General features: G+C 35.6%; 2 protein-coding genes and 1 pseudogene across 3 annotated transcripts; all 3 read right to left on the reverse strand.

The window, feature by feature from the left end:
- Positions 1-3,649: 3,649 nt before the first annotated feature.
- LOC114420709 (protein FAR1-RELATED SEQUENCE 5-like) lies at positions 3,650-4,627 on the reverse strand. The gene is made up of 2 exons (XM_028386532.1): positions 4,541-4,627; positions 3,650-4,453 (listed from the first exon to the last, which is right to left on the reverse strand). The coding sequence occupies exons 1-2, from the start codon at positions 4,625-4,627 to the stop codon at positions 3,650-3,652; spliced, it is 891 nt and encodes a 296-aa protein (XP_028242333.1).
- A 2,652-nt stretch (positions 4,628-7,279) lies between these two features.
- On the reverse strand, positions 7,280-7,624 carry LOC114420710 (annotated as a pseudogene).
- A 2,573-nt stretch (positions 7,625-10,197) lies between these two features.
- Positions 10,198-18,727, reverse strand: LOC114419793 (protein NARROW LEAF 1-like). Of its 2 annotated transcripts, none has more exons than XM_028385576.1 (6): positions 18,222-18,727; positions 16,793-17,293; positions 15,785-15,928; positions 14,239-14,479; positions 12,908-13,408; positions 10,198-11,013 (listed from the first exon to the last, which is right to left on the reverse strand). In XM_028385576.1, exons 2-6 carry the CDS (start codon positions 17,279-17,281, stop codon positions 10,586-10,588), a joined length of 1,803 nt encoding a protein of 600 aa, XP_028241377.1. In that variant the 5' UTR covers positions 17,282-17,293; positions 18,222-18,727; the 3' UTR covers positions 10,198-10,585. The 2 variants fall into 2 exon arrangements, with proteins under 2 accessions (XP_028241377.1, XP_028241376.1); XM_028385575.1 differs by having other exon boundaries at positions 16,793-17,303.
- Between the last annotated feature and the right edge of the window lie 2,124 nt (positions 18,728-20,851).

Here is a 20,851-nt window from a genome sequence, read left to right on the forward strand (position 1 = left end):
ACCATTGGTAGAGCACCAGATGATATATTAAACTTACTTGAAGCCACTATGACCCCTACTCATGATGCCCTGCTATATTACAATGGGAGGTGGAACATGCCACGCCAAAATGAGTTTGTTGGTTACTCGTTCATAGGAAAAAATCCAAAAAAGTTTGACATTCCTTCTAGATGTACCATCGATGAACTGAAGGACTTGATCAAGCGTATTTCACCTCATGGGATTCCCCCTTATGGTATTCATGAATCACAAACGGTAAGGTGATTGTTTTTTTGACAACCAAGCCACTATGAGTATTCAGATAAAGTTATCAAATTTGAAATTATTGAGCTGAAAATTAACGATGATGTGCTAAAGGTCTTAGTACAGTCTAACTATTGGAAACATTTTGGGTCAATAGAAATTTTATTTGTTTTTAGTAAACAGGTAATGGAAATGGAAGACGACGTGTCTCGGTTGCAATATGATTCAATGCAAAATTAGTATTACTTAATTGTAGTTTTCATGCAAATTTTATTTGTTTCCACTATGTTCAACTTAATCTAATCTTTGAATTTGTGTCCATTAGCGAATGAAACCGTATGATTATGATTTTTAAAGCTTTTAATTGTTTTGAACCTTTTAAAAATACTGATTGAAAGCAAAATTCTAAGTGTAAAAAAAAATTACACAAACGTCAATGCTAATAAAATTTTATGTTCATGGTTCACCTAAATCAACAAATTCGGTATTCGGCCTAGACAAAGTTGTGTAACACTGCATTCTAGCTATGTACGGAGTGGGTCACTGCTTTGCTTGAGAATGACAATGTGTACTCTACACTCCACAGCAATGCCACTGGTGGCAAAGGACAATGGTCTCGTAACAACACTTGTTACATAACGACAGTGGTAATTGAACGTTAAATACGCAACTAAATTTTTAGCATGTTTACTAAATTCATAATTATGCAATTACCTGTACAAAATGATTTCCATACACATGACCAATGCATATTACACGATGCACAGAAGAATTTGGCGGCGGCTAACTTCTAAGAGGAAAAAATGTCATGCTTTGTTGTCGTGAAAGAGAAACAACGATCACATTGTATCGTGAAGCAATGACGTATCTCATATCCATAATATTCATCCACTTGTCCATGGTATCCTACATGTAACAGATAACAAATAGTGGTTACTTAAAATGTTATTTTAACAAAAAATGACATAACAATAAAATTATGCACCTTAGATAAGTCGTCAACAAGTAGAGAACGCTTTAATTCCTCAAATCTCTATGCCACCAACCAGGTTCATATACTTATCGGACCAACTAGTCAGTTCTTTATGCAGATGATTCTTCACCAATGACCACGATTCTTCACTCATACCCAATAACGCAGCTATTGCATGATAACCACAATTACCATCTGTTTTGACATCAATAATGTTTTCAATAGAATCCTGGAAGCAAGGATGAAATTGATTCAACATTGGAATATTCCGTCTCTGTATTGGGTCCTGCCTGAGATGATGATGCACTATGTTTCACTCAGGAATTACTATTTTGCATAGAGTGTAACGTATCAACATACTCCCAATAAGATGGATCACGTTTTGTTCACTTTTGTTATTTGGCAAGCAGCTTTTTTGGAGCACCCTTGGTCTTAACTTTTTCTGGAGGAGGACACATGGAGTTCATATTAGGGTAAACAATTTCTCGTATCTTTGACTTCAAATGCATTTTACCACAAAGATCGAGCTGCTGAAAGCATTTCGATATGGTTTCCATCTCCTCAATTATGGTCACTTGTGTATCACTTTACCCTTGATCTGAAAAACTAAATCTCCGCCAAAAAATGTGAATTGTCTCCAATGGTACGGAGCTAACAACATATTTAAACAACTCACATGCACATGGAAGACCGTGGGTACTCCTCATGACACATCCACATCATGAAGGGGTTTTGCCTGCATAAGCTACATGCTCATACTCAGCAGCAATTTCATTTAAAGCGTACCTTGTGATGTAAGCTCCATTGGAGCTTGTAGGCCTAGGATCTTCTTCTTCAATGGATTCCTTTGCTTCTTGGAAGATGAATGGCAGCGGAATGGAGAAGGAAGAGAGAGAGGAGACACCACTTCAAGGAGAAGATGAGTCTAGAAGAAGCTCACCACCATAGGAGGCCATGAATAAGAGCTTGGAGGAAGAAGGAGATGAATGAAGGGAAAGGGAGAGAAGAGCACAAAATTTTGTGCTCTAAAAGAGCTCTAAAATCTGAAGTTAATATTCAAATGATCAAAGTTTAAAAAAATGCACACACATGACCTCTATTTATAGCCTAAGTGTCACACAAAATTGGAGGGAAATTTGAATTTCAATTCAAATTTTACTTGAATTTGAAATTGAATTTGTGGAGCCAAACTTTGGAGCCAAAATTTCACTAATTATGATTAGTGAATTTTAGTTATGGTTCAGCCCACTAATCCAAGATCAATTCCAAGATTCTCCACTAAGAGTGCTTAGGAGTCATGAGGCATGTAAAGCATGAAGGACATGCACAAAGTGTGACTATATGATGTGGCAATGGGGTGTTGTAAGCAAATGCTAACCTCCCCCTCTAAAATTTAATTGGATTGGGCTTCTACCAATTCAATTAAATTTATTTCCAACCACACACATCAAATATTCACTTAGTGCATGTGAAATTACAAAAATACCCCTAATACAAAAACTAGTCTAGGTGCCCTAAAATACAAGGGCTGAAAAATCCTATATTTCTAGGGTACCCTACCTACATTATAGAGCCCTAAATACAAGACCCAAAATTAATGAAACATTAATCTAATATGTACAAAGATAAGTGGGCTCATACTTAGTCCATGGGCCCGAAATCTATCCTAAGGCTCAAGAGAACCCTAAGGCCTTCTCTTGCATCTTTGGCCCAATCTTCTAGGAGTCTTTTATCCAATGCTCTTGGGGGGTAGGATTGCATCACCTTGATACCATGCCAAGTATTTTTTTGTACAAGGTTACTTTAAACACATGCCCAGCCACGTGTGTGCTTGTCTCAAAAGATGCTTTAATCTGGGTGTGTTGAAGTGTCATCATATTATTTATTGCTTCCCAAACACTGCATATGTCACCAATAGAGTTTTGTAGGAGTCTCTTTAGTGACCAATGACCACTTTCAACCCTACAGAGGAAATATACAAAAACATGTAAACAATCGCATCATTGTAATTTAAATCAACTCTTTAACAAATGAAAACAAACAAAAATCAATATTCATACATGCTAGTGGTTGTGTTTCCTAGATGCATCACTTTGTTTCTCCATGCTTTCATAAATCTTTCTTTGTGTGGAATCATAGATGTTTGCCACACATAGTCCACAAACATAGGCCATGGAGAGTAAGCCACTTCAAAGTTTTTAAGGTACTCATCAAAAGAACTTTCATTGGGACAGTCAACCAAACTCCCCCAAGCCTCCATCACATAATCCCATGCATTCTTTTGAGCAACTAGGGTTTTGCACTTTGCCTTGACATTCTTGTCAATATGGAACCGACACAGCAAGTTCATAGCATCCAGGAATACAGTTTTCACTGCATTCATCAAAGACAAATCCCTGTTAGTGACAACAACCCCGGGGAGTGCATCAGCTCTCATGAAAAGACCCGAAACCGTTCTAGAGCCCAAACAACATTATTAAGATGTTCTCCTTCCATGTAAGCAAAACCAGTGGAGAATGTCATTCCTATTGGTGTAACACCAACAATATCAAGTAACAACAATTTGTACCTATTTGTTTTGTAGGTACTGTCGATCAAGAAAACCAAATTACAAGAATTGGTTAACTTTATTGCATCAAGATGACTCCAAAACAAGTCATGTACAACATTATCATCCTTCAGCCTATGCCAGTGAATATACTGATCTCGATTAAGCAGCATCATCAGTTGTTGCATTTCAGTGTTACTCCCTTTTATGGAGGAACGGTAAGCATGTCTCGCATTGTAAATTTGTTTGATTGTTGTATAATTGTTGTCATTGTTCTCCTTCAACGTCAACAAAATATTTCTTGGCTTCACCATGGACTTCGTCATATCAGCAACAACAATCTTCTCATCCTTTGTCAGTCGACCTGCATATGGATGCCCAACCAATGACTTTGCCATTTCGTGATTGTGAATCTCACAAATTAACTTCACCATCCAATTGTCTCCTCCCAAAACTGGTTTCACACGCAACTTAAACGGGCATCCACATTTTCTACTGCCAGTGCATGTTCTTACCAAATTATGTTTCTTAGGCCTGTACTCCCCACTTCTTTCACAAGCTATCAATAGAAATGAGGCTCTTCCTCGAACACCGGTATTGGTGTCTAACCTCATTATAACGACAACAAATCCAATGTCATGAGCCAACAATCGAGTCCATTGTAAAACTTCATCACGGCTACCAAACAACTACAACACAATTCAAATCAGGTTTGCCATGAGTAAACATTTAAGTAATATAATTAATGTACCAACAACAACAAATTGCACAAATACCTCAAAAGTATTAAAGGCATCAGAGCAATCAACTTTAACGCCAACATCTTCCTCATTTTCGACATTCATTTCAACTTCTTCAGACATGATACTATCATACATCCACTAGTCTTCATCCATCTTAATAAAACATTTAACAAATTCAATAAGAACAAATTCAAATTCAATTCACACAAATATAGTTGTTTACACAAAAAATATTTTACAGGACTTTTTCATTAAAATGTCATATAAATCTAATAAATACATCCTTCAATAAAAAACATTAAATACATAATCATTCTCATATAAATTTATTTAATTATTAATCATTAGTATATTCATTTTTAAGCAATGTAATATTACCAAAATTAGTAAAAACAAAATTTACTAAATTATTAATAATTAATTTAACTATCATAAATAAAAAAATTCGTATGGGTCATACGGATTGGTGATCCGTATGATTGTTGATCCGTACAGGTCATACGGATTGTTGATCCGTACAAGTCATACGGATTATTGATCCGTATGGTCATACGGATTGGCAATCCGTATGGGTCATACGGATCACCAATCCATATGTTCTTCACGTACCTCTTCTTCTTCAGCAACGAAAACCGACCACAATTCACTGTATACTCCTCACCAATGCACGTACACCACCAGAGAACAAATACGCTTCCAAACCACCCGTAACGGAAGCAACATACACTAACTTACTGAAATTTTTTGGAAAAAAATGGCGTTGTAGAAATAAAAAAAAATCATACTACTATTTATAACCGAAAATACCCTTTGGCATTTAGGAAATTTGTTGGGTGCCCCAAGTAATTCCCAAGAGAAGGGGATGGGGCATAGAAGGTTTTGGAATATGATGGGATTCTCTTTCTTTATCTTTTACTATTTGCACATCCTTTTTACTACTTGCACCTCTTCTTCCCAACTACATTAAGGGGTAAAATTTGAAATGCATAATTCTTTAATTCATTTTCTTTTATTTTCCACCTAACCATTTTATTTCAAAAATTTCATCTCTGTAACTCTTTCATCTATATCAAAGAACCTCAATTTTATCTTCTTTTTCTCATTCCTCACACTTTCATCTATTTTTCATTCACCTCTACCAACACAACCTTAAACTTATTGTAGCCCTTTGCAGCCTTGGCTCAATGGTGAATTTTCTCTTTGTGACCCAGGGATCTATTTGTAACCATGTTTTACAACCAACACTTTATATTAAATATTCATAAAAAATACTCCTTAATATGAGACACTGCTTAGAAATAACTGATGATTCTTTTTATAAGACATTTTGAAATTCCTACAGAAAAATTTAATTTTTTTCACTAGTTGTCCTTATTAAATAGTTTAAGTAATTTTGTTTTTATTGATAATTGTGCATAATAGTCTTAGACTTTAATATTTTCACATCACACATAACAAGTTAATGATTATTAATAAGGGTAAAATTAATACCATCTCCTTCCCATATCTTTTGAAGTTTTAGCTTTGTATTTTTTTTTCAAAACAATTGATGATTTAGAATTTCAAATTTAATTAATTTTTTTTCAAATATATCATTATTTAATACCTACTACTAGTGGTACAAGTATCAAAGATTAAAGTATTAAATAAGGGCATTTTAGTCTAAATATATTAATTTTTAGTTTCAATAAATGTTTCTTAACTTGTGTGCAATAACCTTAAATATCAAAAGAAATATGAAAGAGATAATATATTAATAGTAACATTTTTAAAATAAACAATAAAATTAACGTAATTAACTATTTTTAGTGTCTGTGTGATTATCTCCAATGTGTCTAATATTAAGGACTCGGTGGAGTTATAAATTGTCAGTAGAAGCTTCTAACTTTCCCAACAATATTGATTACAGTCCATAATTTTTATCCAAATGATGTGCTGAAATACACACCTCATAGTTTGATGTTATGAAAGGGAGAGAGCAGCAACAATGGGCACAACAATCAATTAACACTGAAATAGAGATGCAGAAGCAGACACAAGGGAGACAAGCACAAATTACAGGCCCAAAAGGAGAATCATCAAACCTCAGCATTTGAAAGATTTCGTATAACCAATTCTAACCAGGAGTGCTGAGCTGGCAAAACTTAATTGGCCAAAGGAGCAAGTGTTGTCTACCATATATGTTTCTTTTTGTTATTTGCTAAATTCCGTTAATGTTGTTAGTACAATTTGTTAGAATTTGGTTGACAACTTTTCATATTTTGGTGCTTATATATGAATGAATCATGTAATGGAAATGAACCAGAAAAATAATACAAGTATTTCCTTCTCTTAGGAGGTTCCTAGGCCTCAAACACTAGGACAATTTCCTTGAGCTGATCCCAGCTCATAACATTTTGATGCCTTCATTGAGCTCCAATGACTGCCTTCCAAGGCTGCCATGTCAGTCCACACCACCAGCTAAACCACCTCTTTCCATGGCATCCTCTCCACACAGCCTTCCACTGACAACCACTTCTGCAAGACTCATCCCTTTCGTCTCAACACACACCTTCTCCCTATGTACATCTAGCTCAATCCCTTGTGATTGATTTTGAGAGTACCCGGAACCACTTGCCAGCCTTGTGCGATACCATGGAAACTCTTTATCCACCATCTTCCCCCTCACACCCAAATTTGGAAACAAATATCCATGTAGAAGTTGTGGATTCTAGCGGCGAAGTGCGCGCTGATGAAGGTGATGACTCCCTGCGGGGTGTCCCTTTGCCCGAATCACACTCCTCCATCATGATTGTACCCACCACGACGACCACTGCAACCATAGAGAACCCTAACCTGCCTCTTGAGAGCACCAACAACATCCATAGTAGTACTCGTCTTCCTCTTAACGTGCTCGATGTAGGTAACAACGTCGCAAAGCACATTCTCGAGAAAGTTCTTAAGGACTGTACGGGTCTTTTCTTAGAAGAAGCCACTAATTCTCTTGACGTTGCTTTCGCGAGCCAAACAGAAAATCCCGAGTTTCGTGATGTCCTGCATGTTGTCGCATAGCACTGCTCTGTGCCCCTTGGCTCTTCTCTTTCCCAGACCTTTGCCTCCCTTCCATGACCACCGCATTTTATGTCGTTACCCTCACCACCATATCCACCGTCACCGTGGTTGTATCCACTGAAGCCACCGCCTCCACCACCACCATCAAAGCCACTGCCTCCACCACCACCATAGCCAGCGTTGGTTTGCGCTTTGTGGACAGTGGTGTTCGGCCATCAAGGTCCTGGTCATGCATTTTTCCATTCACAACTCTCACTCCCTATTGTTGCCTCTTCTTCTGACCATACAGCAGTAGCATCTCTTCAACTTGGTGAGTTCCCTTTGTGGCTTGCACCCATTGGAGCAAAAGTTAGAGTTGCCAGTGCTTCCACGAGCCACAGCCAAGCAGAGAAAAGGCGCAGGAACTGGTTCAATGCTCTATGGCGCAAGTCACCACCCAGCCCTCTTGCCTTTCACGATGTTGGTAACCTTCGAGGGTTATCATTGTCAGGGCCCAAACCAGCCCACAAACAAAGCAACTTCACCAGCGTACCTTTTTTTTCTACACCCACCCCCTGTTTTAACTTGTTTTTATTGCACACATTTTTTTTCTACACCTACATCTTTATAGCAAGCCCAAATCACCATGGCCCAAACTGCATTCACGTGTTATTTTTTTTCTAAACCCGCCACGTGTTTTGAAAAATTTTTTTTTTGAACTGTGTCACCAAGCTATTTTGAGGTTTGGATTTGAGGTCCAACACCTTGAGGACAAGGTGTTTTTAATGGGCCAGAGGATGTTATGAAAGGGAGAGAGTAGCAACAATGAGCACAACAATCAATTAACACTGAAACAGAGATGCAGCAAGCAAACACAAGGGAGACAAGCACAAATCAGAGGCCCAAAAGGAGAATCATCAAACCTCAGCATTTGAAGATTTCGTATAACCAATTCTGACCAAGAGTGCTAAGCTGCCAAAACTTAATTGGCAAAAGGAGCATATGTTGTTTGCCATATATGTTTCTTTTTGTTATTTGCTAAATTCTATTAGTGTTGTTAGTACAATTTGTTAGAATTTGGTTAACAACTTTTCATATTTTGGTGCTTATATATGAATGAATCATGCAATGGAAATGAAGCAGAAAAATAATACACGTCTTTCCTTCCTTCACCTTTCTCTTAGGAGGTTCCTAGGCCTCGAACACTAGGACAATTTCCTTGAGCAGTTCATAACTTCCGTATTTTTATTTAACTCATTTATAGTGTGTCATCCATTGTGGCTGCTTTAGGCAGTTTGAATGAGTTTTGATAAGGTTTTAATACAAAGTTGCAAACTAAATACTCAAATTAGTTTTTGGCAAGCTCAAAATCAAAAAGACTAAGCAAGCAATAACATAATAGCTAGGGGTGGAAACAGGTCAAGTCAGACTTGGCTAGGCCCGATCTTTGCCTAAATTAAAAATATAAAGCATGGTCTGACCTATTTACTTGTCATTGACTTTTTTTTTTTAGGTTTGGCCTAACTTATTTAAAAGTCTGGCTTGGCCTATGAGTCTATTAAAAAGCCTATTGTACAATAAATATTATATATGAAGCAAATCTAATGACTATATAATGAAACTTCAAGAATTTGTAAAGTACTTTTTATATTTAATATAAAGAAAGACACATACTTCCCCTTTAATTTATGCATGAAAAAAATAAGTTAAAATTAATTAGAGCACTCTAATATGATATTAAAATTCAGTAATCACAATGACTTAAGTAAGAATGATAATCGGAACACTTTAAGTATTCAACAAAATATTATAAACAAAATAAGCAAACTAAGTAAAATACCATAAGTTTCATTCGATAATCTAATCTTAATGTCAAATACTAAAATAAATAAGAAGTAAGAAGCAAGGCAAGTTATACAAAGAAGAAAATTTTTAATTCCCAAGTCATCTCCCAAACATGAAGCAAGGAACCAGCATATCATCAAATCTTCAATGTGATTTCTTGAAATTATTTATCCATTTTCATTTTGTGAGGAAAATGTTATTAGAATATAAATATTTTATTTTATCTTATTTTATTAAAAGATTGTCTTATTTTATTTTATTTATTTTTTAAAAAGATTAATTTGTCTTTTAAGTTTTAATATATATATATATATATATATATATATATATATATATATATATATATATATGTATATGTGTGTATATTAAACAGACCAATCTAACATACCTAATAGGTTTTTTTAAAAACTTAACCTGATCTTTTTATTTAAATAGATTTTTCAAAAAGTCTAAACTTGACCTTTATAATAAACAAGTAAGATCAGACCTTAAACATGTGAGGCCAAATATCCCTACTAAACAATCTGATCCATTTTCATCCCTGATAGCAGCCATTGTCTGGTATTCTCAGCTACGTCAACGAAAGAAAATTAGTGACCACAAAATGTCGACTTAAGAAAATTTTACTCATACTTCAACAAAAAGATAAGTATAAGAAAATTTTACTCATACTTCAACAAAAAGATAAGTATAGGAATTCCATGGAAGACTAAATTAAATTTCCTTTTACATAAAAACATCAACTGTCTCATGAAAGGATAAAAATCTAAGTCATGACTGGAAACTGAGTACAAGGAAGGAAAAAAAAAGGATACTGAATAAACAGAAGCTGCTTAACATGGATATATTTCACATTCCGATAACTTACAATAGTTGTTCCTCCTTCAGGGAGTGCTTATAATACAAAGTCTACAAAAGTGGTATAAATCATTCAACACAGTGCTAGCTAAATGTCCTCTATAAAATATTATATAACCCACAAGTGACTAATATCATCACTTTGCCGAAACAAGATTTGAAAAAGAAGAAAAAAGAATAAGAATATCATCCAGAAGTGAACCTTGTTTATCCTTTGCTTTTGAAGCTCCTCCCATACTAGGCACCACATGCTAAAGGCCTTGCGTTTCTATAGCATAGAGAACAGCCATGCAAATGTGACAGTCGCTTCATTCAGTATATATGCTTCATATTTAAACCTACTAGTTACTTTAATTCTTTGATGCAAAACGAGGAATTTGAAATCTTTCTTCTCTTCATTTCTGGCTCTCCTAAATGCAAGGAAACAAAATTATCTTCATCAGGGCCATTCCTAAGTTCGGCTAGACTTTTCAGTTCCATGTCTTCTTTCAGGTAGCTTTGACAGGCCGGAGACTTGCCTGCATAGCTTGGTATGAACTGGTGTTCTACATTTGGAGCTGTTTCAATCTCACTTTTTATATGAAAATCACAGGGCCTTATTGATGGGTTGACTCTTTGAGAGGGTTCATCTTCAACTTGAGCAAGTGGGATATTCAAGCAAAAAGGCTCAAAGCTCTCTTCAAGCTTTTCTTTTATTGGCACAGTGGGAGAGGATTCTCCAACTGTAGAATCAATTCCAGCAGCAGAACCATTCCTTTGCTCTAGCACCGCAGCTACAAAAATGACAAGGAAAGGAGAAGTCAGCTGTGAATGTTTAACAAATAAATTAAATCATCAAAAGCCGGGATATTGTCACCCATGCTCCAGCTCCATTTATGAAAACGGTCTGGCAAAGTGGATCCATGCCATAAAAACACCAGAGCGAAAGTAGCAAACTTGCATATTTCACCACATCTTTTGAATGATAGGGCTTGAGATATTAAGGCTTGCATATTTCACCACATCTTTTGAATGACAGGGCTTGAGATATTAAGGAGCTTACGGGTCATTCAGCCATATGGATGAAAATTATACAGCCTATATGGATGAAAATAATATTCCTTAGTATTGTATTCTGGAGATTCCTAGTTGTCTGGGGGTGTTCTCAGTCTTAAGGCTCACCAAACTGTGGTCAAATGACCAGCAGGAGACAATGTGTGCACACAAATGGCTTGGGAGATCCTAATTGGGTAGTCATCAGTCAAAAATAAAGGGCAGGGGTGGCCAGCAGCAGAACATTTGCAGCTGGTGGTGGAACAGTGATAGACAGTGCCAGAAGCCACTAAACAAGATGCAGGAAGGATGACACAACAAGAGGTGACTAAAAACCAAAGATGAAACACAGCAAGAGTGACGACTAATTAGACTAATTAGAGAGGGAGAATAGTCATGGACATAAAGTAAAGCTCTAGATCGAAACATGCTCTGGTAAAATGCATGGCAGAGGAGATCGAAACTCAGACAAACTCGAAGCCAAAAAGAAGGCACAAAAGGAGAAACGATTAAGAAGAAGAACATGGATTAAAATAGAACTCATTAGGAGGCTTGGCAAGTGTAGCAGTGACTAACAAATTATACTTATCATAATCTTAACAAGTTAGGGAATAAGGAAATATAGTAACCAATCCTAAGCAATGATGAGAAAGAAGGGAACTAATCAGTCATAGAGAATAACCTAGGATATTCTAAAATATGATAAGATGTTTTCATATGTTCCAACAAACTCTATAAACTCATTTGCTTGAGGTGTGTATCAAGGAGAAGAAAGGAGCTATTTTCCAAGGATGTTGCCAGGGTTTTGATACAAAGAGTAGATATAGTAGTTGTTGGGATCCCACGTCGATTATAGACATTGATAAAATAGAGCTTATAGAGGCTTGTGCAATCTCGCCTCATGATAGAGTTATTCCTAGCCCAAATTCGAAAGTAGTCATCCTTGTACTTTTTTAGTAAAATTTCAGGAACTTCCCCATTTTTGGTAGTTAGTTGAGAGTTTGCTGACAGTAAAAGTTGTTAGTTTGATAGTTGTAATGCCTAACAGAATAGTTGGATACTTAGATATAGGATGATGTATAAATAGCATTGCCCAAGTCTATAAAGGGTATTCAGACATACAATCAGCAATTCCCTCAATACCCACTTGATCCTACACTGTGGAGACAGCTGCTCTCGAATTCCTGAGCTACATCAGTGAAGTACTAGTTTCCAAATTCTGTTATTGAGATCAGTTTAATTGGTCCAAAATAAATAAAAAAATTCAGAGTTCTCTATTTCTGTTTATGGTTTGCAACCTGTAATAAGCATAGGCTGGAGGGGAGGTGTTAGAAGATATATCATTAGCTATTACTTAGTAGTACTGTGATTGGGGCCTGTACTAGAAGTGCTACTGCTTGACCTAATTAATACTAATAGTATAAATAGGTGCATTAGGTTATTGTATCTATGAGTAACATCTTACTATCAAACTCAAAATGCATTGCTAGCCTTTTCTCCTTCCTATCCATTGTCTAAACCCTAAAGTTTAAACAATTGTGAAACAATAAAACAGTCAATACTGCAGCCTTTTAATACTGCTATTAATTGAGAGAATTGAATGTTTGAATTATTAATAACTGAATGTTTGCAAACCTTGGAGTGCTTCATTTGTTGTAATGAGATCAAGTTCAAGGAGATCAAGAAGTCGGCCAAGATCAACTCCACTTGTCCAATTTTCGGGGGGTTGACCAACTTTTAGTTTCAAACGACCCCGATTAGCTGTCCCACCCCAGATAATGCCAACAGGGCGTGGCTTCTCCCCATTTTGCCCAGTCAAGAGAATGAGACTTCCACTGTCACCTTCAAGGTCAAATGTCTGCTGGTTCTCACCAACAACAAGAAAATCAGTGAGAAAACAAATCCCTTTCTCATCATTGTACTCTAGAGCATATGCCATTATAGTCCCAGTAGTCAAACCAGAACTTCTTCCAACTTTGACCACTTGTCTTCCAATGAGACTGTTGATTGGAGACTGCAAGTCTATGATGTTCACATCACTGATCTCCCCTACACCTTTTACAGTTGTGATTACATTGTTCATATTGAAATCTTCTGCAAATGGGATGAATGCCCCATCAGCTCGCACAAATGTTTCTGCAAGATAACAAAATTGTAATGTGCATGTGCAGCAGTCAAGGGTCAGGACCCACAGAAAATTCTAAGCCAAAATCATAACCAACAAAATTGAAATGAGAAAATCATGAATTTGACATACCATTTTGGAAAGATTCTCACACATACTCTTTTATCTCATTATAAGAACTTAAATCACTACTAAAGAGCAACATCTCCTAGTATCAAAGGAGCGCTAAAGAAATAGATTTAGCATATGATATTGGGATGAAACCAAAATTCACTATAAGGTACACTTATCAAACATAACCTAGACAATAGACTGGTGTACTGTAGAGGAAGTGCAGAGTGGAGAAAATTATGGATTATTTAGCAAAAACTTTTTCACATAAAGAGCTAAACAATACAAATACAACATCTTACTGAAATAATTAGCAGAAAAACTCCAACATTATATTTGCCTTCCACTGCCGAAGATTTCACTTTTCAAGATAATTCTCTAAACAGAGATCTTTAACTCAACTGTAAAACCAACATTGTTAAACCCCTAGCCTAGCCTCTGGGTTCCAAATTGTGAAGACGGGAGTCACCATTCCCTTGGGAAACTGAAACTCACTAATATGCAGCCTCCACAGTCAGGTACTTCTACTTTTGTATTTCTTATGAAATCAAAACATTTTCTAAAGGAACATCACTTTATGTAAAGAAACTTCAGTTGATTAACTTGTAGAAACCACCAACACAACACCTATTATTTTGCATTAAAGGCAAGTTAGACCCCAAATTTTAAGATTGGCAAATTGCTCGACTGAGAACTTCTGGTTGTTGACTGAGAACTAGAACCACATTACCTGGGTTTGTTCCTGCAAAAATTCCGTACCAAAGATCATCAGTAATAAATGATGTTGCTCTCTCAACTGCACCAAGATACACACCAGGTCCAAGGCTGGGTGGTAATGGGTGAAACATCTTCTGGTTTGGATAGTCTAAATCAACAGCTACATGTCGATTTGTTAGAAAGCCAACTTCTCGATTTCCTGTTCGGCTTCTGACAATAGCACCCAAGGTTCCATATGTCTCTTGGCTTGCAACCTTCAAGGAGAAGAAATTATAAAGGAAAGATAGATTCCAGCATTATATCAAGGTTCACGTTATGAGGAGCAGAAATCAATACTTGGAAAAATGAAAAATGAGAACAAATATAAACAAATTCTAAGAGTACAAGAACAAATGAAAGTGAGTTTCATATACTATCACTTGTTCATCTAGTAAAAGAATGAAGCTGTCTATCAACAGCATAGCATAACCATCAATGCCCAAAAGAGACACACAATTACTTCTTTGCAACTATGACTGCTCAACCATTTTAGCCACCATTTCATATGAAGAAATGTATTTAAAGAAATTTATTTCTGCAATGGAAAACTATTATCTCAGTTAATTAAAAACAAGAAATGTGTAACTTCATTTTAGGCCACTTGATAATCTACAGTTGCACACAACCACACAGAAAATCTGGGAACAAGAGAGCAGCTAACTAAATTGATAAAAACCTAAATTGATTAGGTAAAAAATGAAGGAAAACTTCCATTTTGAATACAAAATGAAACTGCAAATTCAGTAATCCCATCAGTATTTTTAAGATCTGTTGGAAAAGCCGCCTTAATTGTTGACACCCCTTATCACACCTTAGTTGCAGCCTCTTTGGGGGTTGCCTGAAGTGCAACCTTGAAGCTAGTGGTTTAGTGGTTTAGTCCCACATCGACTAGAGATATGGCCAAAATTAAAGTACATAGGTGGAGGACAATCCTCACCTTACAAGTCGATTTTGTAGGGTTAAGTTAGGCCCATAACCCACAATTCTAAGAAGATCAATTTACAAGTTACCAGCCACAAATACTTATCACTGCAATCCCTATCTTTCATCATTAATAATAACATGCTCCATATCTATCATATACCAATAACACTTTCTTAAGAATTTTCCATCAAAGACCAATGCAAGGGTTTTAACGTAAAATAAAATCTATAATACATATATAAACATAATTTATTGCCATAATTTGAACCAAGAGGAATTGACAATATTTTTGGTAAACTGGCAATTATAATGACTAGTACACCATAGAACCCAATATATTCAGAATGTGATGGTTTCCCACCAGATTACAACACATTATCATCTAATCTATTTCGAAAGGAAGAAGTGCTAATATCAAATATATAACTGCATTCAAGTCCATAAAAATAAAAATAAAATGATGGCCATGATGGCAAGATGGTATATCTCTTCTCTAATATCAAATTAAGAAACACTATTTCCTTTCACTTACTTCCATTTAGTATGCAGAAAATCTAACACACAAGATATTGATTCTTCAAACAAAGTAGAAGTACCTGAGAACCAGAGCCAACACATGAATCACTTCCCCTTAAGCCATCAGCAAGCTCCGTATATAATTGTTCTTTAGGAGTTTGTGCAGGTGCACCATAATAGGAGAACTCCACAACATCCACATCACACCAAACACCTCCCGGCCCCTGTTTGGAAATAAGAGATAACTTCAGCATCTTCAATTAGAAATTATAACAAACATAAGATCTTAAATAATATTGCTTTAGTTCCATTGTTGCTTTAAGATGGTACTTCTAGAGAAAAATAGATTTTACTATAAGTTAGGTTATCACCATAAAGAAATTTGTATGTTTCCTGTTAATCCATAAAATATGTGTAATTAAATTACCAAAAAAACTAAACAGAAAAAAAAAACACATTGTAGTTAGATATACTATATTCTATCAGCATTTGACACCTAAAACATGTGGAAAATTTTATGTTAATGCAACTCAGATTTACATAAACTCAGAACAGTGTAAGTCCCAGGAAATTGACCAATGTAAAGATAAGTGAAATTGTGAGAGAAGCTTACTTTTTCATACTAGAAATTTCTTAACCATTTTCTCACAAGAGATCATTGTAGGCCAAAGAATAATAAATGATATTCACTGTTCAGTGCCTTATCAGCATGTGGAGACCATTCTGCTTTTAGCCTTATTAAAACATCCATTGAGTGACCTAAAAAATTCTGAATAACCAGCACCTGTTTCTTATGATAAATCAATGTTTATTTGCAACACAATCCTGAACAGTTAATAAGAATTGTGAAAACTTTTAGAAAGTAAAAAATTTCCCATATATAACATTCCATAGTTTTTTTTTTTTTTGGCCATCTATAAATCCAAATCATGGTGCCAAAATATTACCTATATGTAAATACTAAAAACAAAGAACCAAAAGAGAAACAACAAAAATAAATAATCAATAATTCGATTGTAAAGTGTGAGGAGATCCACTAAAGCCATGTAGAAACCTGCAACATAGCCAGAAGAACCAAAATTCCCCACCTCAAGGGCAGCAGGTAGGCACTGAACATGGTTGAGCCATTGCCTGAGAACTTTACGGGCAACGAAGACAAGAATAGCTGGAATATCAGTCAAAACACCTCCTCTAATTCGAAATCCAATGGCAGTGCCAAGACTGAATCTGCGTAAGATCTTGCTATGAAATGCCCTAATAGTCATCAGTTCAAGCAAGGTAGTAGCTTGCTGTCCTGTTGGCAATCGACCCAAAGTTTCAGGCAGCACACCCTTTTGAAGGTTCCCAAAATAGTTGGCTCTATCCTCTGCCGCATCATTCCAGCGACTCAATGTAGGCCAAGAAAAGTAGGCAGCGTTGCTCTCAGAATGCTGAGCACCTCCTGCAAAAGGTTGCAAGGGTGAAGGACAGGAAGGGTTAGGATGACCATAGTAGCTCCTTTCAAGGTCCAGAGCTGACTCCTCTGATTGTGTTGATCCAGAATGATGAGCTCTTAAGTCCAATCGATTCTGATTCATCGGTCAATTTTCCTACATCACACTAAACTTAGCTTCAACAAACTTAATAATTGAAGACCCAGATCCACTAAACCAAATCAAAACACCATTTCCTGTTATAGTCAAACTACAAAGATTTTTCAACAAAACTTCAACATAGGTGGAGAAAATTGTTCGGGGTAAACTTCATCTGCATAAAGTAACCCTAACAAGTCAAAGACTACTATTTCATGTACATAACCCTAACAACACAGACTGGAATGCCCCAGTACATCTGAACAGGAAGCTCCACAAGTTTTCACAAAATAATAACAAAATCGACAGACAGGAAAAATACAAACTATGGGAAATAAACATCATCACACAAGCTCTTCAGTTGCAAATACCAGCCCATCTCCAGAAATTTATCATATGAAAACATAAAATATACTATCAAATATTATAATGGTACTCAAAAGTTTACATTCGCATACAAAATATCAACACCACTTGGGCACTAAATCAAAAAAATTAGGACTACCATCCCCTTAAAGCCAAGGTAATAGCAAATCTTCAAGTCGCACATACGAAGTGAACCCATGAGAAGAAAAATTGCGAGTCATCATGCAGTGCACAAAAGAGAATCCATAATCTTCACGTGCAATAACAGCTTAAAAATCCGAACCCCGTATCAAGCTAGATGCTTTTATCAGAAGAGAGGAAAAGAAATTTAAGCAAAGCAAACCCAGAAAGCCATTTCAAGAAATAGGTGCCCCAAAATGGAACAATGGGCAAACAGTGTGTGCAACAACAGACCCATCTCAGAAAAAAGAAGAAGAAGAAGAAGAAGAAGAAAAAGAGAGAGAAAACACAAAGATTCTCAACTCAGGCACAATCAGTATGAAAACAAAAACGCAACCCGCTCATTGCAAAGGGTTGTGAAAAAGATAAAATTTTGCAGAATCAGTCAGAGAAAACTCACCGATCAGCAATGTTGGAGCAATGGAAATGGCCTCGGAACAAAGAAGCTCGAAGGTTTTCATGCCCTAGTACATGTAAATTATGTGCTAATCATCTATGAGATTAAGATTTCAGATGAAGGGTATCGCTTGATCAGAACAAAGTTCAAAAGGGGTGCATTAGAATCGTAGTATTAGTGAGTATGATTCCTAAGCTTTGCCTCAACCTCGTTGTGTTGTGTAGAGTGTACCAATGAGTATTGAGACTGCAGAGAGAGAGAGAGAGAATAGTGATGATGATGGAAGAGCACTAGCTAATAGCTATACTTGTGGATTGTCAAAAAGCACTAATATATCTGTATGTAGTATCTACCATCTAGTATGTTACATGGCAATAATACAATAAACTATGGTATAATTAAAATTAATTCTTTTAGCCCTTTTCTGCTGTTCTTTAATTTATAATTTTTATATTATTAGTAGCTTTTTTGTTTCAGCTATGGGGAGATCCTATTCCAGTCACACAGCTTACAGTCATGAGTGGGAAAATTTTAATGGAGGAGACATGGGCACCCAGGCAATAAGGAAAATAATATACATTTCTTGGATACAGATGATATGATATATATCAATTTATTTATGTGGGTGGGGTATAGGGGGCCATCCCTGTTTGCTCCCCAAAAGTTGCACACCCTTTCAATCTTAATAATTCATTTCCCATCTAGCTACAAATAAAATTCACACAAAAGGAAAGAAACGGACCTAGCTGCCTTACATTTTTGTCCACTCCACTTGCTTCTTTGGATCACATGATCATGTATTTTATCTTGGTTTGATCCTTAAATTATTTTTAAAAAATCAATTTAATTCTTAAATTTTTAAAAGATTTAATTTTATCTTTAAGTTTTTTAAAATGTTTAAATTAATTTCTTTCTGTCAAATCAAACTGACACCGTTAAAATAAGAATTATGATGATTTTTACTTACAAATAATGGTGGTTAAAAACAACCACTCTATGTATTATTATTTTTAAATTTTATCAACACCATTAACAATCTTTGTCTTGAATAATGTCAGTAGTGTCTTCAACAATGTCGTCACCACCTACCACGAGTCTCTTAAAGAGGTTGGGATCATCTTCTGTTCCATCTTCGAGGCTGTCAAGGAATGTCCGAACTTTAAGACCTCTGAGGTTGCGTCCACACCATATCAAAGCTAGACAAAGGGATCGAAACAAATGAGGCATCATCCAAACTCCATCATGCACCAAATCATTGTAGCCCAACACCATCACCAATCCATCATGCCACCATTAATGTCGGCGCACTAACCCATCATATAGCCACCACTATCTCCAACCCAAACAACCACCCTATTTGAAGTTTGCGCACACGACGACAAAGGAGTTATGTGTGTCGAGATTTGTGCATGTCGAGGCTTTGGCGCGTTAGGAGGGGAGATCCTGAGATGTGGTGGTGATAGGAGTTACAATCTTCCTCTTTGACCTCTTGGAAGAGGAAAACAAGTCACAGGGTTGCTACTATTGTGATGGCGACAGAGTTTTGATGGGCCAAAGGATGTTTTGGTGGGGATGGTGGCGGTCTCAATGATGGTTATGATGGTGCTATGAGTTGTGTGGATTTGTGACAAAAAAAAATAGTGATAATTTTTAACCGTCAATATTTATAAATTAAACTGTCAAAATTCACATTATAATAACTTTAGTGCCGATTTGACAAAAGAATCTAATTGAAACATTTTAAAAATTTTGAGAACCAAATTAAAATTTTAAAAATAATTTAGAGATCAAATTAATAATTAAGCCTTTTATTTTTCCTGTTTTAATTTTGGTTTGTTGTTTCTTTGGTTAGTTTCTCTTCTTTTTTTTTCATTTTCTTATAATCAGAGTTATTATAATTGAAAACAAGTAAATGATAACAAAATTATTGTCCATACCAAACAACTACTTTAATGTCCCGAAGAAGGAAAAATGCTACCATACTACAAAAATTTGTAGTTGATCTCAACATTTTATACAATTTGCTCAAGCTCCCATTCATCTAGTGTTCTTCACAAATGGTACATTTTTATTCTTGCATAATCTCCAAATTTAAATGATTCAAGGCCCTATAGAAGCATATATGAATTGTCATAAAAACAAATGGTTGCACAATTCTATCTACTAATTTTCGAGATAAAAATATATATTGTTCTTATTTAAATAAACTTTTTTATAAGTATTCATAAAAAAACAAAAATGATAAGGTAAAATAAATTTAGTTTCTCAATTTATGCATCTTAATTTCTATAAAAAGCTCTTTTCATTTTAACTTCTAAAAAAAGTCGGGATTTATTGATTTTAAATCATGAAGAATCTCAATACATTTTATTTGTTTATTCTTTTTTTTTCCTTGTTGGCACCTTAAAAGTAATATAATTTTTTAAGAGTCTGAATGGGTAGCTAAAGTGACCAAAGGTCTCTAGCCGAATTCATGAAAATATTTGGTTACCTCATGCTTGAAGTAATTTCATGATTACTTATAAGAGGTAAAAAGGGAACAAAATAAATATTGTGATAATATTCAGCTATAACTATAGTGCAGACACTCAATTAATACTTTTTTTTTATCTTTTTTCTTTTCCCACGTCATA

The sequence above is a fragment of the Glycine soja genome, chromosome 7, assembly GCF_004193775.1.
Source record: "Glycine soja cultivar W05 chromosome 7, ASM419377v2, whole genome shotgun sequence".
Taxonomy (NCBI): domain Eukaryota; kingdom Viridiplantae; phylum Streptophyta; class Magnoliopsida; order Fabales; family Fabaceae; genus Glycine; species Glycine soja.